The sequence below is a fragment of the Triturus cristatus genome, chromosome 6, assembly GCF_964204655.1.
Source record: "Triturus cristatus chromosome 6, aTriCri1.1, whole genome shotgun sequence".
Lineage (NCBI taxonomy): Eukaryota > Metazoa > Chordata > Amphibia > Caudata > Salamandridae > Triturus > Triturus cristatus.
This window is the reverse complement of record NC_140589.1, coordinates 176,749,158-176,770,406: the sequence shown is the minus strand read 5'-3', so window position 1 is coordinate 176,770,406 and position 21,249 is coordinate 176,749,158. Positions and strand designations below refer to the sequence as shown.

General features: G+C 45.0%; 1 protein-coding gene across 1 annotated transcript in view; it reads right to left on the bottom strand.

Moving 5' to 3' along the window:
- Positions 1-21,249, bottom strand: part of PKHD1 (PKHD1 ciliary IPT domain containing fibrocystin/polyductin) — a 1,788,124-nt gene that overhangs the window by 171,733 nt on the left and 1,595,142 nt on the right. The window contains exon 51 of the mRNA XM_085609531.1: positions 552-689. Coding sequence (XP_085465657.1) covers positions 552-689 — 138 coding nt within the window. The remainder of the gene's footprint in view (positions 1-551; positions 690-21,249) is intronic.

The window sequence follows — 21,249 nt, the reverse complement described above, 5'->3', positions numbered from 1 at the left end:
AATAGTCAACATATTTCTTCAGTATGATTTGACCATGCTGCACAAATATAACGCTTACATTCTGGTGTTGGTTAATACCTTTTGTGAAAAAAAAACACGCAAGTAAAAATGTGAGAACATAAACCATATATGCAGATGCTCAGAGTATAATATGCTATTTAATACCACTGTTGAGGAAGAGGAAGGACCTCAAGACTTCCTAGAGGCCTCACCATTGTGGGTCATGGTCCTTCCCCACTTTCAACAATAGTAATAAATAGCATATTACACTCTGAGCGTTTGCAAATCAGAATATACTATGGAGATGCACGTGCATGAAACAGAGCTTCACATTAACCCAAATCACTGAGATTGCAAAAGGCTACTTATAAAGGGACTCTGAAGTTATGGTTCTCATGCACTTTCCATTGAAAATGTGCTTTTTTGTCTTAAATCTGTGTGTGCACTCTAAGAAAACCTCATGATGGAACTTTGCAAATACAGTGTCATACTATATTCTAATCTCATATTGTGTAACAATATTAGCAGAGAAAACTGCATAGTTCACTTACCAATTTTCAGTTCGCCTCCCGCCACAACAATGCATCCAGTACTAAGCACATTGCTAGAATGAGCAGGAAATTCCAGAGTTCCCAGGATGTAGAGCCCTCTGAGGGGAGGAAGATCAATATCCACAAAGATGGTCCTGTCTGAGAAAGTAATTGATGGCTCAATGACATACGACAGAGGGATGAAATACAAGGTCTCTGCGGTACATCAAACATGACTGATCTCAGAATTCATGCACGAACCAGTGTTTAATTTGTAAAAAACGTAGTGCTGGGGCTCTCGACAGGAGGACACTAGAGCTTGCACCATCCGTTGCCCATGGCAGCACTGCCAATGACAGCACCAACACACTACTAAGATCACACTCTTAAAAGTGTGGCAATTCATACTATTACAGGCCCCCAAAGCTATATGAATGGCTTTGGAGGCAAATACTAATAATTGGAAATTGAAATAATAAACAGTTGTTGTTGATCTTGTACCCAAATTGGCAGACACTGCTACCATGTGGCTGAGCACCGGAAAGCACCGGCACAAATTAAGCACTGGCACGAACAATAAAGTAGGAGGAGTTCAGCAAACCATTTAAAAATCAAACATTTAGTGCACTATCCTACGCAGATTCATGTGGTCAGAATATGGCACAATTCATCATCATTAATTACTTAAATTAATAAACACTTCTTAACGCAAAGATTTCACAAATCAGAAATACTGCATAAAAAGTTGAAGAACAACGTCCCTTTCCTATCTACAACAGGAGTATGAAGACACGTTATTGTCATCCAATAAAACATAAAAATAGATAAAGCACATGATGCAGACAGTATACAGGTTAGGAGAAGAAATTAATTTTAATGGCACGGCCACTGCCATTTTGCCTTGTTCTTAGGTTGTTTTGCTGTTTCCTTTCAGGAATGCGGCCTGAGAATGAACATTGAGTCCACATCCGATCTGCAGATTGTTCATCCAAAATGCTTTCGGGGCTGAGAATTATCCAGTGGTGGCCGGCACAGGTGGGAGCGGTGAGGCGGGGAACAAACTTTGTCAGACAGGCACCCATACTGTACACAGTGAGCAAGCGAGTACGACCACTACAAGGGGCTTTGAGGGATTCTCCCACAAGAAAATTTGATACAAAATGGCAACAACGGCGAGGATATAATGAAACATGTTTCATTATATATTCAATTGTGTTAGCATTTAAAGTATAGTAAATTACAACCTTACAGTGCTCAATGATACAACAATCTTTGTTGGGGCTCCAAGATTCCCTTACTATCACCCTCCAACAGGCCCTCTCATCTCTCCCTAGCCCCTCTCTCACATTTATTTCATTTGTTTTATAGCACCTCTCAAAGCAGTGTAGGCTGTCAGAGCACTTTACATCACACACATACAGAGGCAATGCATCGTATGTGTGTAAATCAGTGTATAGAAATGTTACATAAAATAAAGGGGGCCACAAGGTGTAGGATTAACATTTCATCCATTTGGTAGGCATTTTTTAAGCGTACTTTGTACAAGCTCAGGATTCAAAGTGTTACACAGTGAATGTGGTGGGCTTTACTAAAAAAGAATTCCTTCCTACTCAAACAAACGCTATTTAGCAACATTTGGATAATGAAATACTGGGAAAAAACATCACTTTCTATCCTGTACCTTGCAGTTTACATGCAGCTCTTTGATGGTAGTTCATAGGTCACTGTGCTAGATTATGATTGTAACCTATTAACTGCACAGTAACACAAGAATGTCTGTGACAAAAGCAGTAACCTACTGAAGTATGCACATGAAAACTGTTCGGTGATCTGCATGGTACATGTTCTTTGCAGCAGGCATATCAACCCTCTGAGCCAACTTAGATGAGTCAAAACTGCCACCAGACAAAACTCCGTCTGTCTCCACCAGGTACATTAATCACATAGTTATCTTGACACTTTAATTATTGCCTGAAAACCGCTGGATGCTCAAGGAACTCTGCAGCAGGTGCTTTTAAAACTGCTGCACTGCTACAAACGGCCCTCAGTAACAAAACCGGCCCACCACCCTTCTAGCCTCACGGGGAAACACCCAATGCCCGTTACGGACAGTCTGGCCTTGGCTCTGGCAGCCTGAATAGAAATCCTGCAGAATACCGTGCCACGGGGGGCCATCACACCCCTAAATGTGTCTCTATGACTGCAGAAAGAGCAGCTCTTACATTCTGCATCTCAATATACACCAGTACAGGGCATACAAATAATGGGATAGTGTTGGTTTTGGACCTCTCTGCGTGGTCATCTCCTAATATTTTGCCTTCACCCCTCCTATTTTTGCTCCATTCGCTTTTTATGGCCTTAGGACTCTGTTCAATTTGCCACTGCTAACTAGTGCTAAAGTGCTTGTGCTCTCTCCCTAAAATATGGTCCAATTTTCTTAAACCTGATTTGCTTATTTCATTTACTTATAAGTCCTTAGTAACATGTTATATCATATACACAGGTCCTGTCAATTAAAGGCTACTTGTGGGCCTGCCACGATTGAGGAAACAAGGGCCACCCTACTCACATGGAACCAAGGTATCTATTGTCTAACAAGGAACAGTGGTTCCTGTGGACAACGTATATAATATATAGTAACCTATAGCACAATGGCAATACACATGGGTAAAGAGATGTCAGACAACAACCATATACAACAAGACCAGGGGAGGGCTCCTCCATTAGGGCGGAGGGGCGTTGCTCCACTGCTTTCTCGCAGTGCGAGAAGCAGAAACACAAAATGGTAAAACTACCATTTTATGTTTCTGCGTCTCGCACTGCGAGAAAGCAGAAGTGCCTGGTTGTGGGCGGGCGGGTGTGTGGGTCTGCTGGAAAGCAGAGAATTCATGGCTAGCAAATTGTTGTGGACCCTGACTGTCTGGTCGACCCTCTGGGTTTGACTAAAGCAGTCATGCGCACTCTCCCTTTTCTCTATGGAGTCTGCATGCAGGAGTGGAGGGAGGCTGCCTGTGGGTGGCTGCTTCCTGAGGAGAGCTGCGCCTGCGGCAGCAGGAAGATGCGGGACCCGGGGGAAGGTAAGTTGTATTTTATTTTAATTAGACCCCTCCCACCTCCTTGACACCCCCACGCGATCCCCCCTACCCGCCCATCATGCCGGTCGCTTCCGAACAAGACACTGCTGAATGTAAGTCATTTATATAAATACGCCTTCTAAATTGATTAACACAGGCGCATGGTGTCCCAAGTGAACATAGAACCTACAAAAACATTAGTGACAATTGTGACATACAAATAGGTTGCAAATATTTACAAAAAACGACCAAAAACAAGGACGTTTAATGATTAGTAGCAGCCTTCTAGTACAATGATAGGGGCTGACAAATGGTTAGCTTTTGAATTTTGTTGATGGCGTTTCGACTGCTTTGTCAATAGGGGGTCTCTTCAGGAACTAACATAAAGGGAAACCTGGGTAAAAGAATCCACTGTCAAGGTGTGAGGTGTGCACCACAGGGATGTGTAAATAAAGAATAGTTATTCACACGGGGCCCAGCCGGCCACCCTGTGCTGTGAGGGGAGAGCTGAGTGTGTATAGGCGTACTCGTGGTTAAATCACAGTATCCGTGAAGTAAGAACACAACAATCCCTGTTAATTTGAGGTAACTCCGATTTTCGTGAGCATGCGTGAGGCCGCCATAGTCAACCTCACATCTCATTCTAAGTAGAAGGATTGAAAGAGAGAACCGCCGTAGTCTGTCTCAGCTTGGAAAATGATTTACCAAGCTGAGACAGACTACAGCGGCCTCACGCTTACTATTTCTCACGAAGCTCGGAGTTACCTATAAATCCATTCAGTAGAACGGGAGTTAGGAATTTTTAAAGGTTTTTGGTAAAAATAGCAGCAAAAAAAGATAAAGCTCTAACTACAGCTATCTGGTCACACTGGACCGGGTCAAAGTAACACATCCAGGCCAACCGTTTAGGCCTGCTGAAGTTTACCTTCTAAGTCAGCACCAAGAGCCCTGTTCGCAGCGGAGGTGGCCAAAAGGAGATGGGAGAACATTGCAGAAGGCTGCTGGAGTAGTGCGAAGAGCAGGCCAGGTGCCACGGGCAGGTGGCCCTAGAGCGCGGGATTCTGAAGTAGTCGTGGATGACTTTGCTGGAGCTTTGCATTTGCAATAGGCCGAAGAGGCAGCTACAGGAGTTACGTGTTGACTCAAGGTGCGAGATGTGAAGCCTTGGTGCGGATGGGCCCGTTTGTGGTCGCGAACAGCCCAAAGACTTTCTCTGAGCCACACCAATGGTCCAGGATCTGGGGGAAACACTTGGGGGTCAGGACTCACTTCAGCTAGGTTCAGAGGCTGGTGCAGCCCTTGGACTCACTATGGTGTCCAGGGTTCAAGGGTGAAGTTGCAGGCAAAGAAGAAGCAGAGCAACTGGCCAGTAGTTCAAATCGGCCACCTTTCAGGAGAGTGGTAAACCTTTCAGCAGCACAGCAGGACTTCTTGCTTGCAGAGTATCAACAGGTCCAGAAGTGTACTGAAGAGTTGGTGTCTGAGGTCCTATTTTTACAACCTGGTGCCCTCCTTCTGGAAGGTGGGAGAAGCTTCTAGTAAGTGGCTTTGAAGTGGATGAAATTTCCTGAGTCTCCTGCCCTGGTTTCATGCTGGCTGTAGCGACAACTATAGGTGATATGTCCTTTGTGTGAGGACTGAGCCATCCCTATTCAGTTGCAAGTGGGGCTGTGCTCAGCTCGGCCCCCTTATCCTGCTAGCAGATGGCCCATATAGGCATACCATATCCCTCAAGTCTGTCAGTTAAACGCAGTCATGTGACTTAATGCAGCAGGCACAAACGAGCTAAGGACAAAAAAAAGCAAACTTTCTAACTTTTTCAAAATTGTTAGAATAAAAAATGACTTTACCGTTAAATGGGGTTTTTCATTACAATTCAAAAGACACCAAACATGACATAGCCATGTGCACCTAGCGTATTAGATGTAATACGGAATCCCCATGTTATCCTTCAGGAGGAGTAGGCATAACAGTTGTGTTATCCACTTCCAGGACAGGTAAAACTTAAAAATGCATGTCTGAACTTTTAATTACAGAGCACCCTGCCTTCTGGGCTACCTCGGGCATACCTTAGGGGTGAAATATATGTAATAAAAGGGGAGTTGAAGGCTTGGAAAGGGGGTTTAAATGCCAGGTCGACACAGCAGTTTGAAACTGCATTCAGGCAGTAGTGTCAGGCCTGGGACATGTTTTAAAGTGCTACTTAAGAGAGTGGCACAATGAGTGCTACTGGCCTACTAGTAGCATATAATTTACAGGCCCTGGTTATATGGTATATCACTGTACAAGGGACTTACAGGTAAACTAAATATGCCAATTGGACATAGGCCAATTGAAACATGTTTTGGTGGAGTAAGCACAAGCAATTTAGCACTGGTTAGCAGTGGTAAAGTGCCCAGAGTCCTAAGCCCACCAAAAACAAATTCAGAAAAAGGCAGGAAAGGGCAAAAGGTTTGGGGGTGACCCTGGGGATAGGGTGAGGCCCTACAGCCTTTTATTGCATATGTCACCCCTAGGTAGCCCATAGGGCAGGGTGCATTGTACTTGAAAGGTTGAACTTGTACTTTTAAGTTTTACATGTCCTGATAGTGACAAAATCCTAAATTCATGTTTCACTACCTCTTCCATAGAATGACATTAGGTTGACTCATTACATTGAATAAGTGCTAACTTTTCATTGGGAACAGGTAAACATTTCATGTTTGGTGTTTGAGAAATTGCATTTTAAATTCCTCTTTAATGGTAAAGTCGGATTTTAAGTTTTAGAAAGTTGGCATTTTTCTGCCCTATTTGGTGCCAGCAGCTGGTTTGTGGATCATGTGACTGGGTATAGGTGGCAGTTGCAATTTATCTATTTCTCCCGAACAGCTAGTCAATAGACGTGTGCCTGGATGGGCCATCACTGGATGGGAAGGCAGAGCTGGGCACAGCTCCACTTGCAACTGGATAGCCTGTTCCCTGGATTTACACAAAGGATGTGTCACTCTCTGTATTGTTCGTGCAGACAGCTTGGAACCAGGGCTGGGGAGACAGGAAACTTTAAGCACTTAGAAGGAAATTCTCTATAAACTCCACCTGATGCCTTCAAAGAAGGCACCAGGCATACAAATAGGACACTCAGACCAACGCTTCAGTTCACTTTCTGGACCTGCGGAAGGACTCTCAGAGGACTGCATTCTGTGTACAGCAGAGAACTGCTTTGCTGCGCCTGGGAGGACTGCTCTGCTGTCTGAAGCCTGCCTTGAACTCTCAGAGCCGTGCTCTACTGCTTCAGTACTGTTCCATTGCTTCAACCCAGGACTACCAGAGTGACTGCAAGGGCTAGTATGCTGGCCTCCTGATCAGAGAAGGCTCTGAACCACTTGGTGATGGTGTTAAAGGTGCCCTGATCACCAAAATCTAGAACTTGGGCCTTACAAAATCTTTGGCTAAAAACTGCTTGGAGAACCATGGGAAGAACGGGACCAACCTTCTCATTGATCCAACCAAGGAGCCCTGCCAGTAGGCCTGACTTCGTGATAGCTACCTCTACATTCTTCTCTACAGCAGGAAATACTGTTCAGTGGTCCTTCGCCAGAGGGATATCAGGACTACTGGAACTCTCGTCGGCTACAACCTCCTGCCTCATCCTGCCAGAAATTTTCAACTTTGAAAAAAGTGTCTACGTCAGAACATAGAAATCTTCATTGCGACATTCCAACGACGACCCTCCCTTGCCGGACACCGCCTGAAACCTGGCCCCACTGAACTTTACCTTCTCAGAACTTGTTCTCCAGAATTTCTTCTAAGTCTTCAATCAATCAATCAGTTATTTGTTAAGAGCGACTACTCACCCATAAGGGTCTCAAGGCGCTGGGGAGGAGGGCGGGGTGCAGGTTCCAGTCCATCAAGGAGGAGGTCTATTGAAGAGCCAAGATTTGAGGTTTCTCGTGAAGATTGGAAGTGAAATAGTCTGTCTGAGGTAGAGCAGTAGGACGTTCCAGGCTCTGGCCGCGAGGAAGGAGAAGGAGTGGCCTCCCGATCTGATCTTTCTGGAATGGGAGACCACGGCCTAGGAGAGCTGGGCTGATCCTAGGGTCCTTTGGGATGTGTGGAAAGCGAGTCGGCTGTTCAGGTATGCTGGCCTGGCGTAGTGGAGGGCTTTGTGTGCATGGGTGAGGATCTTGAAGGTGATTCTAGTCTTGATGGGGAGCCAGTGGAGTGTGCACAGGTGCTGAGAGATATGACAGTGTCTTGGCAGGTTGAGACCAGTCTTGCGGCAGCGTTCTGGATGTTTTGTAGCTTGCGGGTGAGGTTTTTGTTAATTCCGGCGGAGTGCTTTGCCGTAGGCGAGTCGACTGGTGATGAGAGTGTGAGTGACGGTCTTTCTGTGCTCGAGGGGGATCCATTTGAAGGTCTTACGTAGGAGGTGGAGGGTGTGGAAGCAGGAGGATGTGACGGAGTTGATCTGGCAGTCCATTTTGAGCTCGGAGTCCACGATGATTCCGAGGTTGTGTGCGTGCTCTGTGGAGGTGGGAGGTCTTCCGTGGGTGAGGATGTAGGGTCCGAGAGGAAAGGAGGAAGTCTGACCTGCTGCGTTCTGCCGGAGAGGAATGAGCAGATCCAGTCGAGGGCCTTGTCCTGGATCCCTGCTTTGTGAAGTCTGCGTGTTAGGGTGCAGTGTGGGGCTGTGTCAAAGGCAGCTGCAAGGTCGAGGAGGATGAGGGCTACTGTCTCTCCTCTGTCCAGAAGGGAGCGGATGTCATCCATTGCGGCGAGGAGGGCCGTTTCTGTACTGTGTTTTCTTCTGAAGCCAGATTGGGAGGCTGTTGTGCTCTTCGATGAAGGTGGCGAGTTGGCTGTTGAAGGCTTTCTCAATGGCTTTCGCTGCGAACGGGGGCAGGGAGATGGGTTTGTAGTTTTTGAGGTCGGTAGCGTCTGCCAAGGGCTTCTTTAGGAAGGGGTTGATCTCGGCGTGTTTCCAGTCGTCGAGGATGGAGGCGTTCGCCAGGGAGTGGTTGATGGTGTGTCGAAGCATGGGTGCGATGGTGTTGGCTGCTCTGTTGAAGATGTGGTGGGGGCAGAGGTCCGTGGGGGCCCCGGAGTGGATTAACTTCATCGTCTTCAGTGTGTCTTCGGTGGTGAGTGCTGTCCAGCTGTTGATCGTTGGCTTGAGGGTTCAGTGTGTTGGCTTTCTTCGTTGAAGTTGTCATAAATGTTCTTAATTTTGTGGTGGAAGAAGGTGCTGAGTTTGTTGCAGAGGTCTTGTGAGGGAGGGATGTCAGTCGATTTGCTGGTGTGTTGGGCAAAATCTTTGATGATGCTGAAGTGCTCTTTGCTGTTGTGAGCGTGTGTGGAGATTCTGTCTTTGATAGCTGTTTTCACGTATTTTTGATGCGTTGGTGGTGGGCATTGGTGGCGGCTCTGAAGTTGCTGTGGGCTTCTGTGGATTTGGAGTTCCTCCAGGCCTTTTCGAGGCAGTGGGATGTGCGTCTGGACTCTCGAAGTTCAGCAGTAAACCATATGGCTTTCTTGGCGTGTGTGTTGTTGTTCTTCTTGAGGGGTCTATGGTGTTGGCGCTGTCGGAGATCCATCTGTGCAGAGTTCGGGCTGCAGTGTTGAGGTCGTCGTCTTCCGCGGTGGTTGGAGTGGAGTTGCTGAGTGAGGAGGTGAGCTGGTCGTCGGTGATTTTGGTCCAGTTTCTTCGTGGGAGCAGGTGCTGGTGTCTGTGGATGGTGGGTGTTCTGAAGGTGAAGTGGATGTATCGATGGTCTGTCCATGGGAGTTCAGATGGAGTTTCCTGTTGTGAATAGGGGGTCAAGGGTGTGTCCTGCTGAGAGCGTGGGTTCGGTTACGATCTGGTGGAGTCCTATGTTCTGGAGGTTGTCCAAGAGGGATGTGGTGTTGGGGTCTTGTTGGTTGTCAAGGTGGAAGTTGAGGTCTCCCAGCAGGGTGTAGTTGGTGGACGCGATAGCTTGCGGGGTTATGATGTCCGTGATGGAGTTAGTGAATGGTCTGCAGGGTCCGGGAGGTTGGTAGATGAGAGTTCCCTGGAGGGTGGTGGTAGGGCTGGCCTGTATCTTGAAATGTAGGTGTTCCATCAGGTCTGTGGGCTTGTCGGGGAGTGTGCTCAGCCGGAGGGTGGATTTGTGGACGATGGTGATTCCTCTCCAGGGCGGGTGGGGCAGTCCTTCTGGGAGATCTTGTATCCTTGGGGAATGACAATGGCGATGTCCGGTCCTGAGGTGGTGTTGGTCCAGGTTTCGGTGAAGAATGCGACGTCCGGGGTGGTGCTATCGAGGAGGTCCCAGATTTTGGTGGTGTGTTTGTGGAGGGATCAGATGTTGAGAAGGATGCATTGCAGGGTCTTCATTTCTGTTGTGTTCTTGCAGGCGGGTTGCGCTGGAAGCCTGGTGTTGGCGGTGCTGCAGGAGTGGCAGCAGTGGTGGCAGCTGAAGGGTCCGTGGATGTCGGCTGGTGATGCTAGCTTGCAGTTGTTATTGCGGCCTGGGTTGAGTGCGTGGAGTGCCGCTGGGTTGTAGCGTTGGCAATCGGAGATCCAGGGTTCCTGGCACTGGTCGCGTGCATACGGGCTTGCCTTTGGCTCACCTTTGGGTATGCCTTTGGCCCGTGCCCGCTGGGAGCGGCCGCCATTAATTAGGGGTCGGGGAGGGCTGGACAGCTGGAAGGCGGGTGCGGGGAGGGAAACTGGAACGGACTGGTCGCGCTGGGGGGAGGGGCTATGGGGGCAGCAGCGGCGGGAAAAACGGGGGAAAGGAGGCCAAAAGAGCGAGGAAAAGTAAAATAAAGAGAAAAATTGCAAAAAGAATAAAGGGTGAAATGGGGCAGAAAGCAGAGAAAAAGTGATTAGAAGACTGAAGGGTGAAGAAGCTAGAGGGTGACACAGAGCAGAAGGAGAGGATAAAGTCTTAATGTGAGCGCCGACCGGGCCCAATCCCCTTCTTGTATCCGACCAGCCCTCCACTGCAGTCGGCCATATTTTTCACGTTTGACTCTGCCTCACCCAACAAGATTGACACTTTGATCTTTTAGGCTCTAGTTTTTACTAAAAAAAATTTAATTCATAAATCCAGTTCTACTAATTGGGTTTTTGTTGCTTTGGTGTCAAATATTTAATACATTTTTCTAAATTGGTGTGGGATTTTTCTTCTGTTTTGTTTTCATTTTATTACTGTATGTGTACAGTATAAATACTGTACACATTGCTTCTAAGTTAAGCCTGACTGGCTGCTTTTTATGTGGCAAGTTACCCATGGTTAAACACAGGTTGTTTTAATTACTTTTTGTGGTTCTCCATGCCAGGGGTTATGGCTATTGCTTGACAATGGCTAACATCCCAGTTAACCAAAAACCCAATTTCTCACAGGTACATTATACTGTAATCTAAATAATCATTACAGTGATATAGTAACTAATGCATACATAGATTAATGTTGTGCTCCATGGGTGTTGATGATCACCCAAATGAATATTGATCATGGAGTATGTAAAGTTGATGAAGAGTTGTATCTGAAATATATATTCACCAATACCTCTGTGTTTCACTGCTTACAAAGTTGCAGTGTCATGAATGCTCTCTATTGTGGTGTGAGAAAACATTAATAACATTTGTTTTAAAAAACGGTTAATGCAATAAATTGCCACACACACCACCAATGGTTATTGGAAGTATTTAGTTGTGCATCTAAAATAACTGAGCTGAGACTTACTGTCACACTATGCTTTTGTACATGTGATCCTTGTTTAAGAAATTATCTGTCAATAACTTAGTTGAGCATCTACACCACAGCACTTTTGTTAATTTGCTCTTTTTTAAATCGATGGTAGTTTCCAGCTATGTTTTGGCCCTTTACACATGCACGTGTGATTGATTTTACTTTTCTTTAAAACCTACACTGACAGTCTGCTATTGTCCCCTAAAGTTAAACTCTGATAATAGTAAACAATCTATGTATCATTGATGCAATCTGTTTAAAGGAGGGAAGAGAGGCAGTAAACAGAGAGAGCAGATAGAGACCTTCATGGCATTCATCTAAAGGTTGCCAAAAAATTCAGGGATATTAGCTTGATGATTGCGGTATTAAAACTGGATTCTTTTCGAGAGCAAGTAAATCTACACAACAACAGTTGTAATTACAGCACTTGCTGTATTGCAATTTTTTAAATTATATTTAGTTACCCATCTTTACAACCAGCTAAAGCCTGGTGTTGTTGCTACCCATGGTGGATTGTCGTTTTTTGACATTACACAGGAGGAAATGTAAACAAGCATTGGCTAAGCCAATAGGTCTCTGCAATCTAAGCGCTGTTAGCTTTGTCAATGTTAATGTTAATGTCTTCGTGACAGCCCTCGATCATCACTCTCAAGAATATCTCAGAAGCCAATAACAATCCCACAGAATTGGTAGGAGGAGTAGGGTATTGCATAGGTTCCCTCTCCCAATCAGACTCACTATGCTGACAGCTCCACTGGCACAGTAGTGGAAAGCAACACCGTAATAACCGGTGAAACAAGGTCTAGGCAGCAGCACATTTTAGAAGATAAGAGGATGTAGTAGGAGCACAGTGATGATTCCGAAACATACGAGCTAACAGAAACAGAAGATTGTGTTAAGGATTGTCCCTCTTTGTTGTGTATAAATATGGCAGCCATCTTTAAAAGTTGTAGAGGAAAAGACAGCAACTAACCTGAAATGAGGGAGGGAGGAATGGCGCTGTTAACTCAAGACCCACTCGCTTTTCACACTTGCTTTAGAAAAAGTTCCCAATTTCAGAAAATGTCTTAATACAAGGAATGGACTATTCATTCAACATGTGTCATTTAAAAAAAAATATTATCGTATTCTGAATTGTCAATTTCATATCATATACTTCAAGAAAGTCATATTTTTTCCGACCATATGGTCAAGAAGGTCATATTTTTTCCGACCATATGGTGTCCTCGTAATCGCTATGGCGGGAGCAGCAGCCATGGTGAAAACACTCAACAGCAACAATGGCAAAAACAGTGGCGGGAGTGGGTGATCTCTGGATGGGGCATGAGGACAGCAGCGTTTGTGATGAGATAAAAACAAGATTTAGAGCCCTTTTTACATAATGGATCGAGTGAAAAAGAAAGAGCTTGTATAAAATGCACCAATGAAAGAAAAAGTAGTACCAAAAATATTTGTTTAAATGGGAGCTGGGGATGGATAGTAGTAATTGGTCCATGCACTCAGGGAGGGCTTAACACAGGATGAGGCATGCATGCCATGGACACACAGGGAGAAAGAATAAGAGATTCACTATGGAGCCAGTAAATGGGAAGTTCATGGGCGAGCTGAAGCCGATAAAGTATAAACAGCATGTCTGTTTGCATGCGCTGTCTAGAGCTGAGACCTAAAAATGTGCATTAATCTTGTATGCACACATTTTTACAATGCCTGCACCCCTATAAATGTGCGTGTATAGCTATAGAACTGACACATCTCCTTAATTCACAGGTGTTAAAAATGATTGCACAATCTCTTGGTCCATTAAGCAGTTCTTAATGTACATATTGACGTTTTCTTGAAGCTGGCTTATTAAATTGCAAAAAGTATGTGCATTGATAGTATTTTGGTCGTTTCAGATTACTGTAGATTACTTAAAATTTGGGTAACTTTTTCATGTTAAAATGTATTTTAACATTCTCATTCATCTAGCTTTAACTTAACTACTAATACAAGTGCATATTTACTCTGTCCGTAGGCACACAAGAATGCACCAATGACAGCCTGCGTACTTCAATCAAACTATCTGGGCCTGATTATATGGAGTTTGTAAATTTTCCACAAGTGGCATTCCTATTTGTACCACTGTTCTACTAACTTATAATTGCAAAAATAAAATTGTACAATTTGGGGCAAATATAGTTTTTGCAACAGCCTGGCAGTGCAAGTCATGGGGCAATATTACACCTTTGCAAAATTGCTGTAAACCAGAGTTATATATATGTGATCCGATCCCAGGTAGATGTGTGATTAAGTATAATTTTTTGTATATGTCTATCCACGTATAAGCTATCACATTCCACAGTGAAACACTTAATACGGTGCAAGAGCAAAGCATAGGGAATTCAAATACAGGTCCAATTATCAGTTTGCACCCAAATCAGCATTTAAGGATGTGTAGGAAATATTGGAGCAGCTGTTTTTTGCACACACAATTTTGATCAGGTAAAACTTTTAAGTACCTGCACAGGAAAAATGAAAATATTCCAAGTTTCGGACCTCAACTAGGGTAAGCATTATAGCGTTATTTCTCATTATATGGAGTGGAACTCAGAATAGTGCAACAACTAATGCACAGTGCAATATTGATATTTAGTGGGTGACGTACAATCACCCAAAGTAATGCACCCTCTACTAGGGCCTGTAGTGGTACAACAGGAAGTAAAACGGACACACTAGATGAGCCTATAACTTTAATTGGCCAATATCGCTGAATGCTTCTATTAGGGATATGACTTAGGCACAGATGTGCACGAGGCCTGCTCGTTAACAGTTCCTGCTGTCAAGGCCTTTTTGATTTTATTAATATTATATATATAATAAACTGACTTACAGTGACTTTCAACCAGCTCTCTCCATTAATTGGTCTGCTGTTGTGTCATTCACATTTTTCTTCCAACCACGACAGCACACAGCATGGGGCAATGGGTCAGTCCATTTCAGCTACTGGCTAACTTCACTGTGAGTGTTGGCATTCTGCTCTTGCACAATGCATACTTCTCACGTACACATGCAAAGCCCTACACAACACAGGACCAGAATACTGTGAACAGCTGCATACACTTTCACCAACCCACTGGACACCTATGCTCTGCCTCACTCTCAGTCGCACACATTCCACGCATCCTCAAAAGCAAAACTGGAGGCTGTTTATTCTCCTACATCGCACCGAAGACATGGAACGACAACCCTCAACACATCAGGGCCTCCTCATCCCTTCTTGAGTTCCACAAGAAGTTGAAGACCTGGCTCTTCATATAAGCACCTTGGGGACCAGAAACTACACACCTGCTCAAGCGCCTGGATACCCTCTCGGGTGATTAGGACACTTTACAAATCAATATAACACAACATAGAAAAACTAGTGCCTTTCAGTTCCAGGGACTACTGGCCAAACGTGTGCTTTTTTGATGAAAGAAAGATAAAATTTGTTTTGAAATAGTATTGTGAAAACATTACAAAACGCCCCCCAAAAAATGGCAACCCCAAAATGTTGGGAGCCAAACGCCAGACCTATTAGCTTTGCCAATGCTTGTTTATCAGTGAAATTGTGTTCCCCAACCCACCAACATCTGAATTCTCTCTTTCAAATTAGAAGGGAAAGAAGCCCTCACGACGAGGGAAGGCAGTTGGCAAGTGACACTATCTGCCCTCAGAGAAGATCTGTGAAAACCCGGCTTTAAGCCCTTAATTCACAGGTGTAGCACCGGCTGGAAGTGAGCGTGCAGCGTTCGGCGCGCGGGCTAATGACTGCGCCACCGACGTGACGTGCCTTTGATCCGAACCCGCTCTCTATAAAACATCATAGCACGCCAGTCAAGGAAAGCGGGCCCAACACTGGCACCATTATGCGAGATGCACTACTTTGGCATTCATCTCTTCAAACAGAGAAAGTTCAAAGAAAAACAGCAAATGAATAACAGCGCGGGCTCCGCCGCGCAAAAAAGGAAAAAGAAATCGCCGGCGGCTACATGATGTCATATCTTTTTTCCCTTCAAAACATCATTCCGGCGCTCAGAATTAGGACGTGTTTTCATTCCGGGCGGCTACGGCGAGAGCTGTATCAGAAATGTGTCAGGCGTCACCCTGACATAATAAATGTCTTCAGTGTGGAGTTTGGGGGGTTAATGCGCCTGGCTGTCAGTTTTAGCGTAGATGGTGCCACCGGTGGCGGGGAAGCCGATTGTTCTGGGCGGGAGATGGGGAGCCCGTGTGACTGAAACAGGTAAGTCACTTAGAGCAGGCGACGCTGCGCATGTCGTGTCACTGTGACTGGAATTAGTCTCCGAACACGTAAAGTGACAGCGACAAATGGGATTCCGTGGATTTCCAGAGTTACGACTCCAGCCCCTTTGTGCAGTGTTGAGGATTCAACTCTGTGCTTCGTCTAACCTTTGCCTGTAATATCCCAAAGAGAGTTTAACAAACAGATGACAACACTTGGATTACATACCGGTAATTTTCAGCATCAAGCATCACAAATGCTCGAAATTGCAAAAAGAGATACATTGGTGAAAGGGAATTTAAGGAATGCAACGAGGAGGACTAGGACTCAAAGGGGCAGATTTACAAGCCCCTTGCGACACTTTTACACCGCCGTGACACCTCGGCGACGTAAACCATGCGCCACGTTGCGACTTATTTACAACGTGACGCATCCAGGGAGATGCGTCACGTTGTAAAGCCCTGCGCCACATGAAACCTGCGTCAGGTTTGATGTGGGCGTTCTGTCGCAGGGTGGAAGTTCCCTCGCAGGAAAGCCCCATAAAACTGACAGTGAAATCTACAAGATTTAACTGAATCAGTTTTACAACGCTGCTGTGTCAAATCCTTACGCCTGCTTGAAGCAGGCGTAAGGAGTGACGCACCACATTAAGTATGGGCGGCCCCTGTGCATTGCAGGAGTTGTATCACGCTTGTGACTCGACTCCAGCAATCCACCGCATGTACGCCACAAGATGCGTCACGCATCTTCCCCTCCTTGCACCATTTGACCGAAAAGAAGAGATATCTCCCATGAGCAATCTATAATACAAAATTAATGTGTTGGGAGAAGCCCAGGTTGCAGCATTGCGAATTTTTGTCAAAGAAATGCTTTTAAATGCTGCAGAGGAGGTGCAAATTCCCCTGATAAAAGGACATGCCACCTGTCCCGGTAGAGTCAATCCAATTGCTTGACATGTCAAGGACATTGAGAAGTTATGTTCGGATGCCCCCTTTACCAGCTTGACCAAGGTGACAAATAATTGAATTGAAGAAAGGAGGCTAACCTGGTCAAATAGATTTAATGCAAACTATAAACAACTAAAGTATAAAATTGAAGTTCCTTATACGTGAAAGGAAGGGGAAAAATACTGGAGGAACCAGGTCTTGTAAACAATGAAAAGTGGAGACCATGTTGGGGAAGAACGAATCATTAACGTGTCTGGGAACACATTGGAGAAAGAGATCTATGGAAATAACCACCAGATATAATGACTACCAAAAAAAACCACTGTTACATTCAAAAACTTAACAGGCACTGATTCCAAGGTCGCATGCGGAAGACGCTGAAGGGCCTAGAACACTAAAGGTAAATCCAGCGAAGCAACGGTGAATGAACCACTGTATGAGTGTCTATGGGAGAAAATTCCTCAAATTTCGAGAAACTTAAATCTAAATCAATTGAAGCTCAGAGACTTTAAGAACGTGAATACCAGACCACTGCTAAGTAAGGATGGCAACAGTTCCACCTCGCAAAAAATGATCCTGTAGGAAATCTAGAACCCTTATTAGGGCATTGAATGTTGGGAGCTCCACCGAAAGCAATGGAGTCCTCCGGGTCTCTAATGGCCGGTAGAAGCCCGGAGCTCTAACATTCCAAAGTTGTTGTTCACAGCTGTTGTTGTGAACAAAGTCCTCACGGAGCCCAAGGGGCCTTTGTTAGAACATTCTGCCCTCTAGTGGCGGAATGTCCTAATAGCGTTGTAGTCCTCCGTAGTTGGTCTATATCAGTATTAAAGTCCTGCTCCCTTGTTAAAGGCGCTCACCTTCGGCTCGGGCCGTTAACGCTGGAGCGGGCCTTTAATGGCCAATATAGCCTACTACAGTGGGCTGTAAGAGTATTTAGTTTCATGGGAAGACGCTCTCAACTTTTTCTGAACACCAAGATTTTAAGTGTCTCCAGTGAAGAGCGTACAGCTTAAAAGTACTTGAATGCCTGGACTGCTCAATAGAAATCGCCATCTTCCACAATGTGAAATTAACCACTCAAACTCCAAACTCCTGACATGGGTATTGGAGAAAGTGTGCTGATAGTCGGAGACCTTACAGAGAGGAAGGAGGTGTCAGCAACAACCAAGATGGATGAGTCGACAGTTGGAGGAGCAGAGGATACCATGTTCCCCATGGGTAACATGAATCCCTGAGAAGACCTTCTGCTTGGTCATCTCTGATCTTCCTGAGAACCTTACCTAGGAGCAGAAATGGTAGAAAGGCATATGGGAGAGCTCCGAGCCATGTAATTGATAGCCCACTGAGATGAGACAAAAGAGCAGAAGCGAGGAAGCAGAATGTCCTTGACTGTAGCAAACAGGTCCAACCAAGGAGGGCTAAACCTCTCCTCTACTTGGAAAAAAAGGGCACAGACGTAGGTAGTTTGAGGATGGACACACTATTCTGGGATGATCTGTACTCTCATCCTACTTGCCCATAAGATATTCTGCCGCAGAGAATGAAGAATGGTTTCTGACCAGGATCCGGTCATTTAAGTAAGAGCTGCCATTCCGGGACTCGGGACTCTTATTCTTAGCAATTTATTTACAACTTTGCAACATTATCGTCTGTCTGGACTCTTTCTGCCTGATCCTTGAGGAGACTAGCAAATGAAAGAGAAGCCCAATGAATCGTCTGCCAACTCTTCCGTTGGAAGAAGCCATTGCTTCCTCTGCTGTCCAAAGATCCTGTGTAGACTGATCGACCAGCAAGCCACCCCATCTCCTTCTTATGATAACAGGAAATTATGTCGTAATGATAAGAGGAAGAGGAGGAGCCAGGGATCTCCTTTAGACAATGAAGCAGTAACCAGCCACTATTGTAGGTCATGACAAACTTGAGCAGTCACTGGAATCAGAATCATGTAGTTTGCATATGATAGAATCCAGTGTCGAAGCAAGTGGTGAACCAATAGTTGCAGGCGAAGACAGCTGAAAACAGGCTTCCACGTAACCATGAACCCTCAAAATGTCCCGAACACCCTGCCCTGAAAAATCCTCCTATGAACTGGAGAATTTTTTAATGGGATAGGATGAGACTTGGAAAGGATCAAAATGAGGCCAGAAGACTACAGAAATCAGCACACGTGTAGAACAACATTGGCTCCTTTAGTAAAAGAGGTACAGATTAACTAGTCATCTATACAGGGGAAGACTGGAATGCATCTAAAAAGCACAATACCCACCAGTAGAGCCAGCACTTTCATGATACGTTTTGGGACTGAAGTGAGTCCAAAAGGAAGAACTTGGAATTGATGATAAAGTCCCATTACTAAGGACCTTAGCAACGATTACAATGCTGAATGAATAGGAACACTTCTGCGAGAACTCTAGGGACTGACAGCAGTTAAAAAGGTGGATCAGGTAACTGATAATGAAGTCCCCTTACCCTGCAACTTATGAAGTAAGCATCTTTTAAATCCAGAGGTGCCAGGAAGAGCCCTGGACCTACAAGTGGTGGAACAGTCTGAAGAGCTGTAGCCTCTTCCTCTCAAGGGAGGCCAGGCAGGTGTTATCATATTTGACCGGAGATTCAAAGGGTTAAGCTCCAATGAAGGAAAATGGAACAAAGACCCTTTTGTGAAGTATAATTTCTCAAGGACCTCATCCAAATAAGGTGTCAGGCTGATTTAGAAGATGCAGAAACTGCCACAAAAAGATAACTTAAGAAAAAGTCAGAAAGAAATTGGACCTGTTGCTCTATCAAAGACAGACAATTCAACCAGCCATCTCCTCGCTTCAAGCATTATGCCAAAGCCTGGAAACATCACAGCAAAGATTGAACAGCATAGGTTGCATAGGTATTATCCCTGACTGCAAAATTAGAGGCCCAATATGAACGCTTAGTTGCAGTCTCTACTGTCTTACCAACAGCATCAGAAGGTGAGCTTCCTAAGACATTTCAAGCCCTCTTCGGCCTGTTCAGCCATCAAAGAGCCCGCCGTAACAACGGATGGAAAATGTGTCATGAAAATTAGTAAGCAGATAATGATGTGAATGAAGGAATGGAATAATAGTCCAGTCCACTTCCTTGCATTCTCTGACTCAGGCCCTGGTACTGGAGAAAGAAACCCTGCCTTTCCTCCACCATCGAGGAATCTGAAAGTCAAATTTCTCACAAATGTTCTGGAGAACATCAGAAAGGTGAGATCCCTGGACATAGCAACCTCTGTGTTCCATGTCCTCCTCAGGCTCCACATCCAGCTCACAGAACAGGACAATTTTCTGTGTTTTGAGGAAAGGGGGCATCATATTAAGATTTAACAGATAATTCCTACTTTATCATAACCTGAAACAGAATGTTATGAGAAAAGTCTGAGACACAATCAAAAGCTTGAGAGGCTGCGCTCCCAGGCCCATGTTGATTTGGAATTGCTTGGAAGAACGCTTTCTGCACTTTATAGTCACAGGCACAAAACACTTCAACTCCAAGTGAAGGAAACGGATGCCAGCAACAGAACACTTCCCACATCCCCCCACTATTAGCCAACAAAGTGCACCCGTCCCACATGATTTCACATGATCGACCAGGCGCTGTTGGTGGTGTGTTTATGAGAATATTAGGGGTGTGCTACACTTTACCACGCCCAGTCAGTTATCTCACCCTTTCAGCAGGAAGAAGAGACTACAGGGAAAGAAGTAGAAGAAGACACCAAGTATGCTCATCTGATTGCACCACAGCGTCCCCAATCTGATGCAGAATCCCCTTTAGTACAAGTACAGAGAATGGAATGGACATGAACACCTGACCATAAATCCATACATAAATACACCACTGTAGCATGCCTTTTAAACTTAAAGATAAATAACTGCCTTCTCAGTCCGTGCACTCACTAGAGCATGGCTAGAAGCACCACATCATATTGGTTTATAATCACCATAGACACAACTGAATGTACATGACAGCAACCATCCCTGCGCAGTCAAAAGAGGAAAAAACAGGAAGTGCCCTGTGTTTCCGGGGGTCAAGGCTGAAAGCTGTGCCTGAAAATGACAGCCCGCCAACAGTTCCCTAAAAAAACCAGAATTCTCTCTTACTTTTTTTTAATTATTACATCTCCAATCTAAATAATACAATTGCCTAGTGTATAAAACTCTGATAAAACTATTCTGATGCCTTATCATTACGACTCGGTTTCTTTTCGTCTGGATGGCACTGTACACAGATCAACAGCAGCCTGATAATCACCACCAGCACTCATCCAAAGTCTTGATATGACTGTATGTTGTTTTAAGCCCCGATACAGTGAAAAGCCTACATTTACTTTCAAGGACTACAGATCCCGCAATGCACAACCACATATTTACAAATTCACGGCATCCACTGTGCAAATGGGATTATTCTTGTTGCTCATCAGTGGTGGAGTCTCTCTTTCAGGAAGTTTGAGAGAATGGATTTAAAAACACCACTTATTCGTGTGCAGCCTCGTCATGGGATTCTGCAGCCTGGAAATGCTCATAAATTGCTATTTCTTAAAACCCCTTATTCACGGATTGATGGTTGTACCTTTGTGTAATGGAACTCGTTGCCTGTTTTCTTGACCGATTCCTTCCTTGTCTCAGCCAGGGATAATGTCCACTCTCTGTGCAAATGGCTGTAGATTATATCCCAGTCCTGCCTTGCTTTTTGCTTACTCCCTCT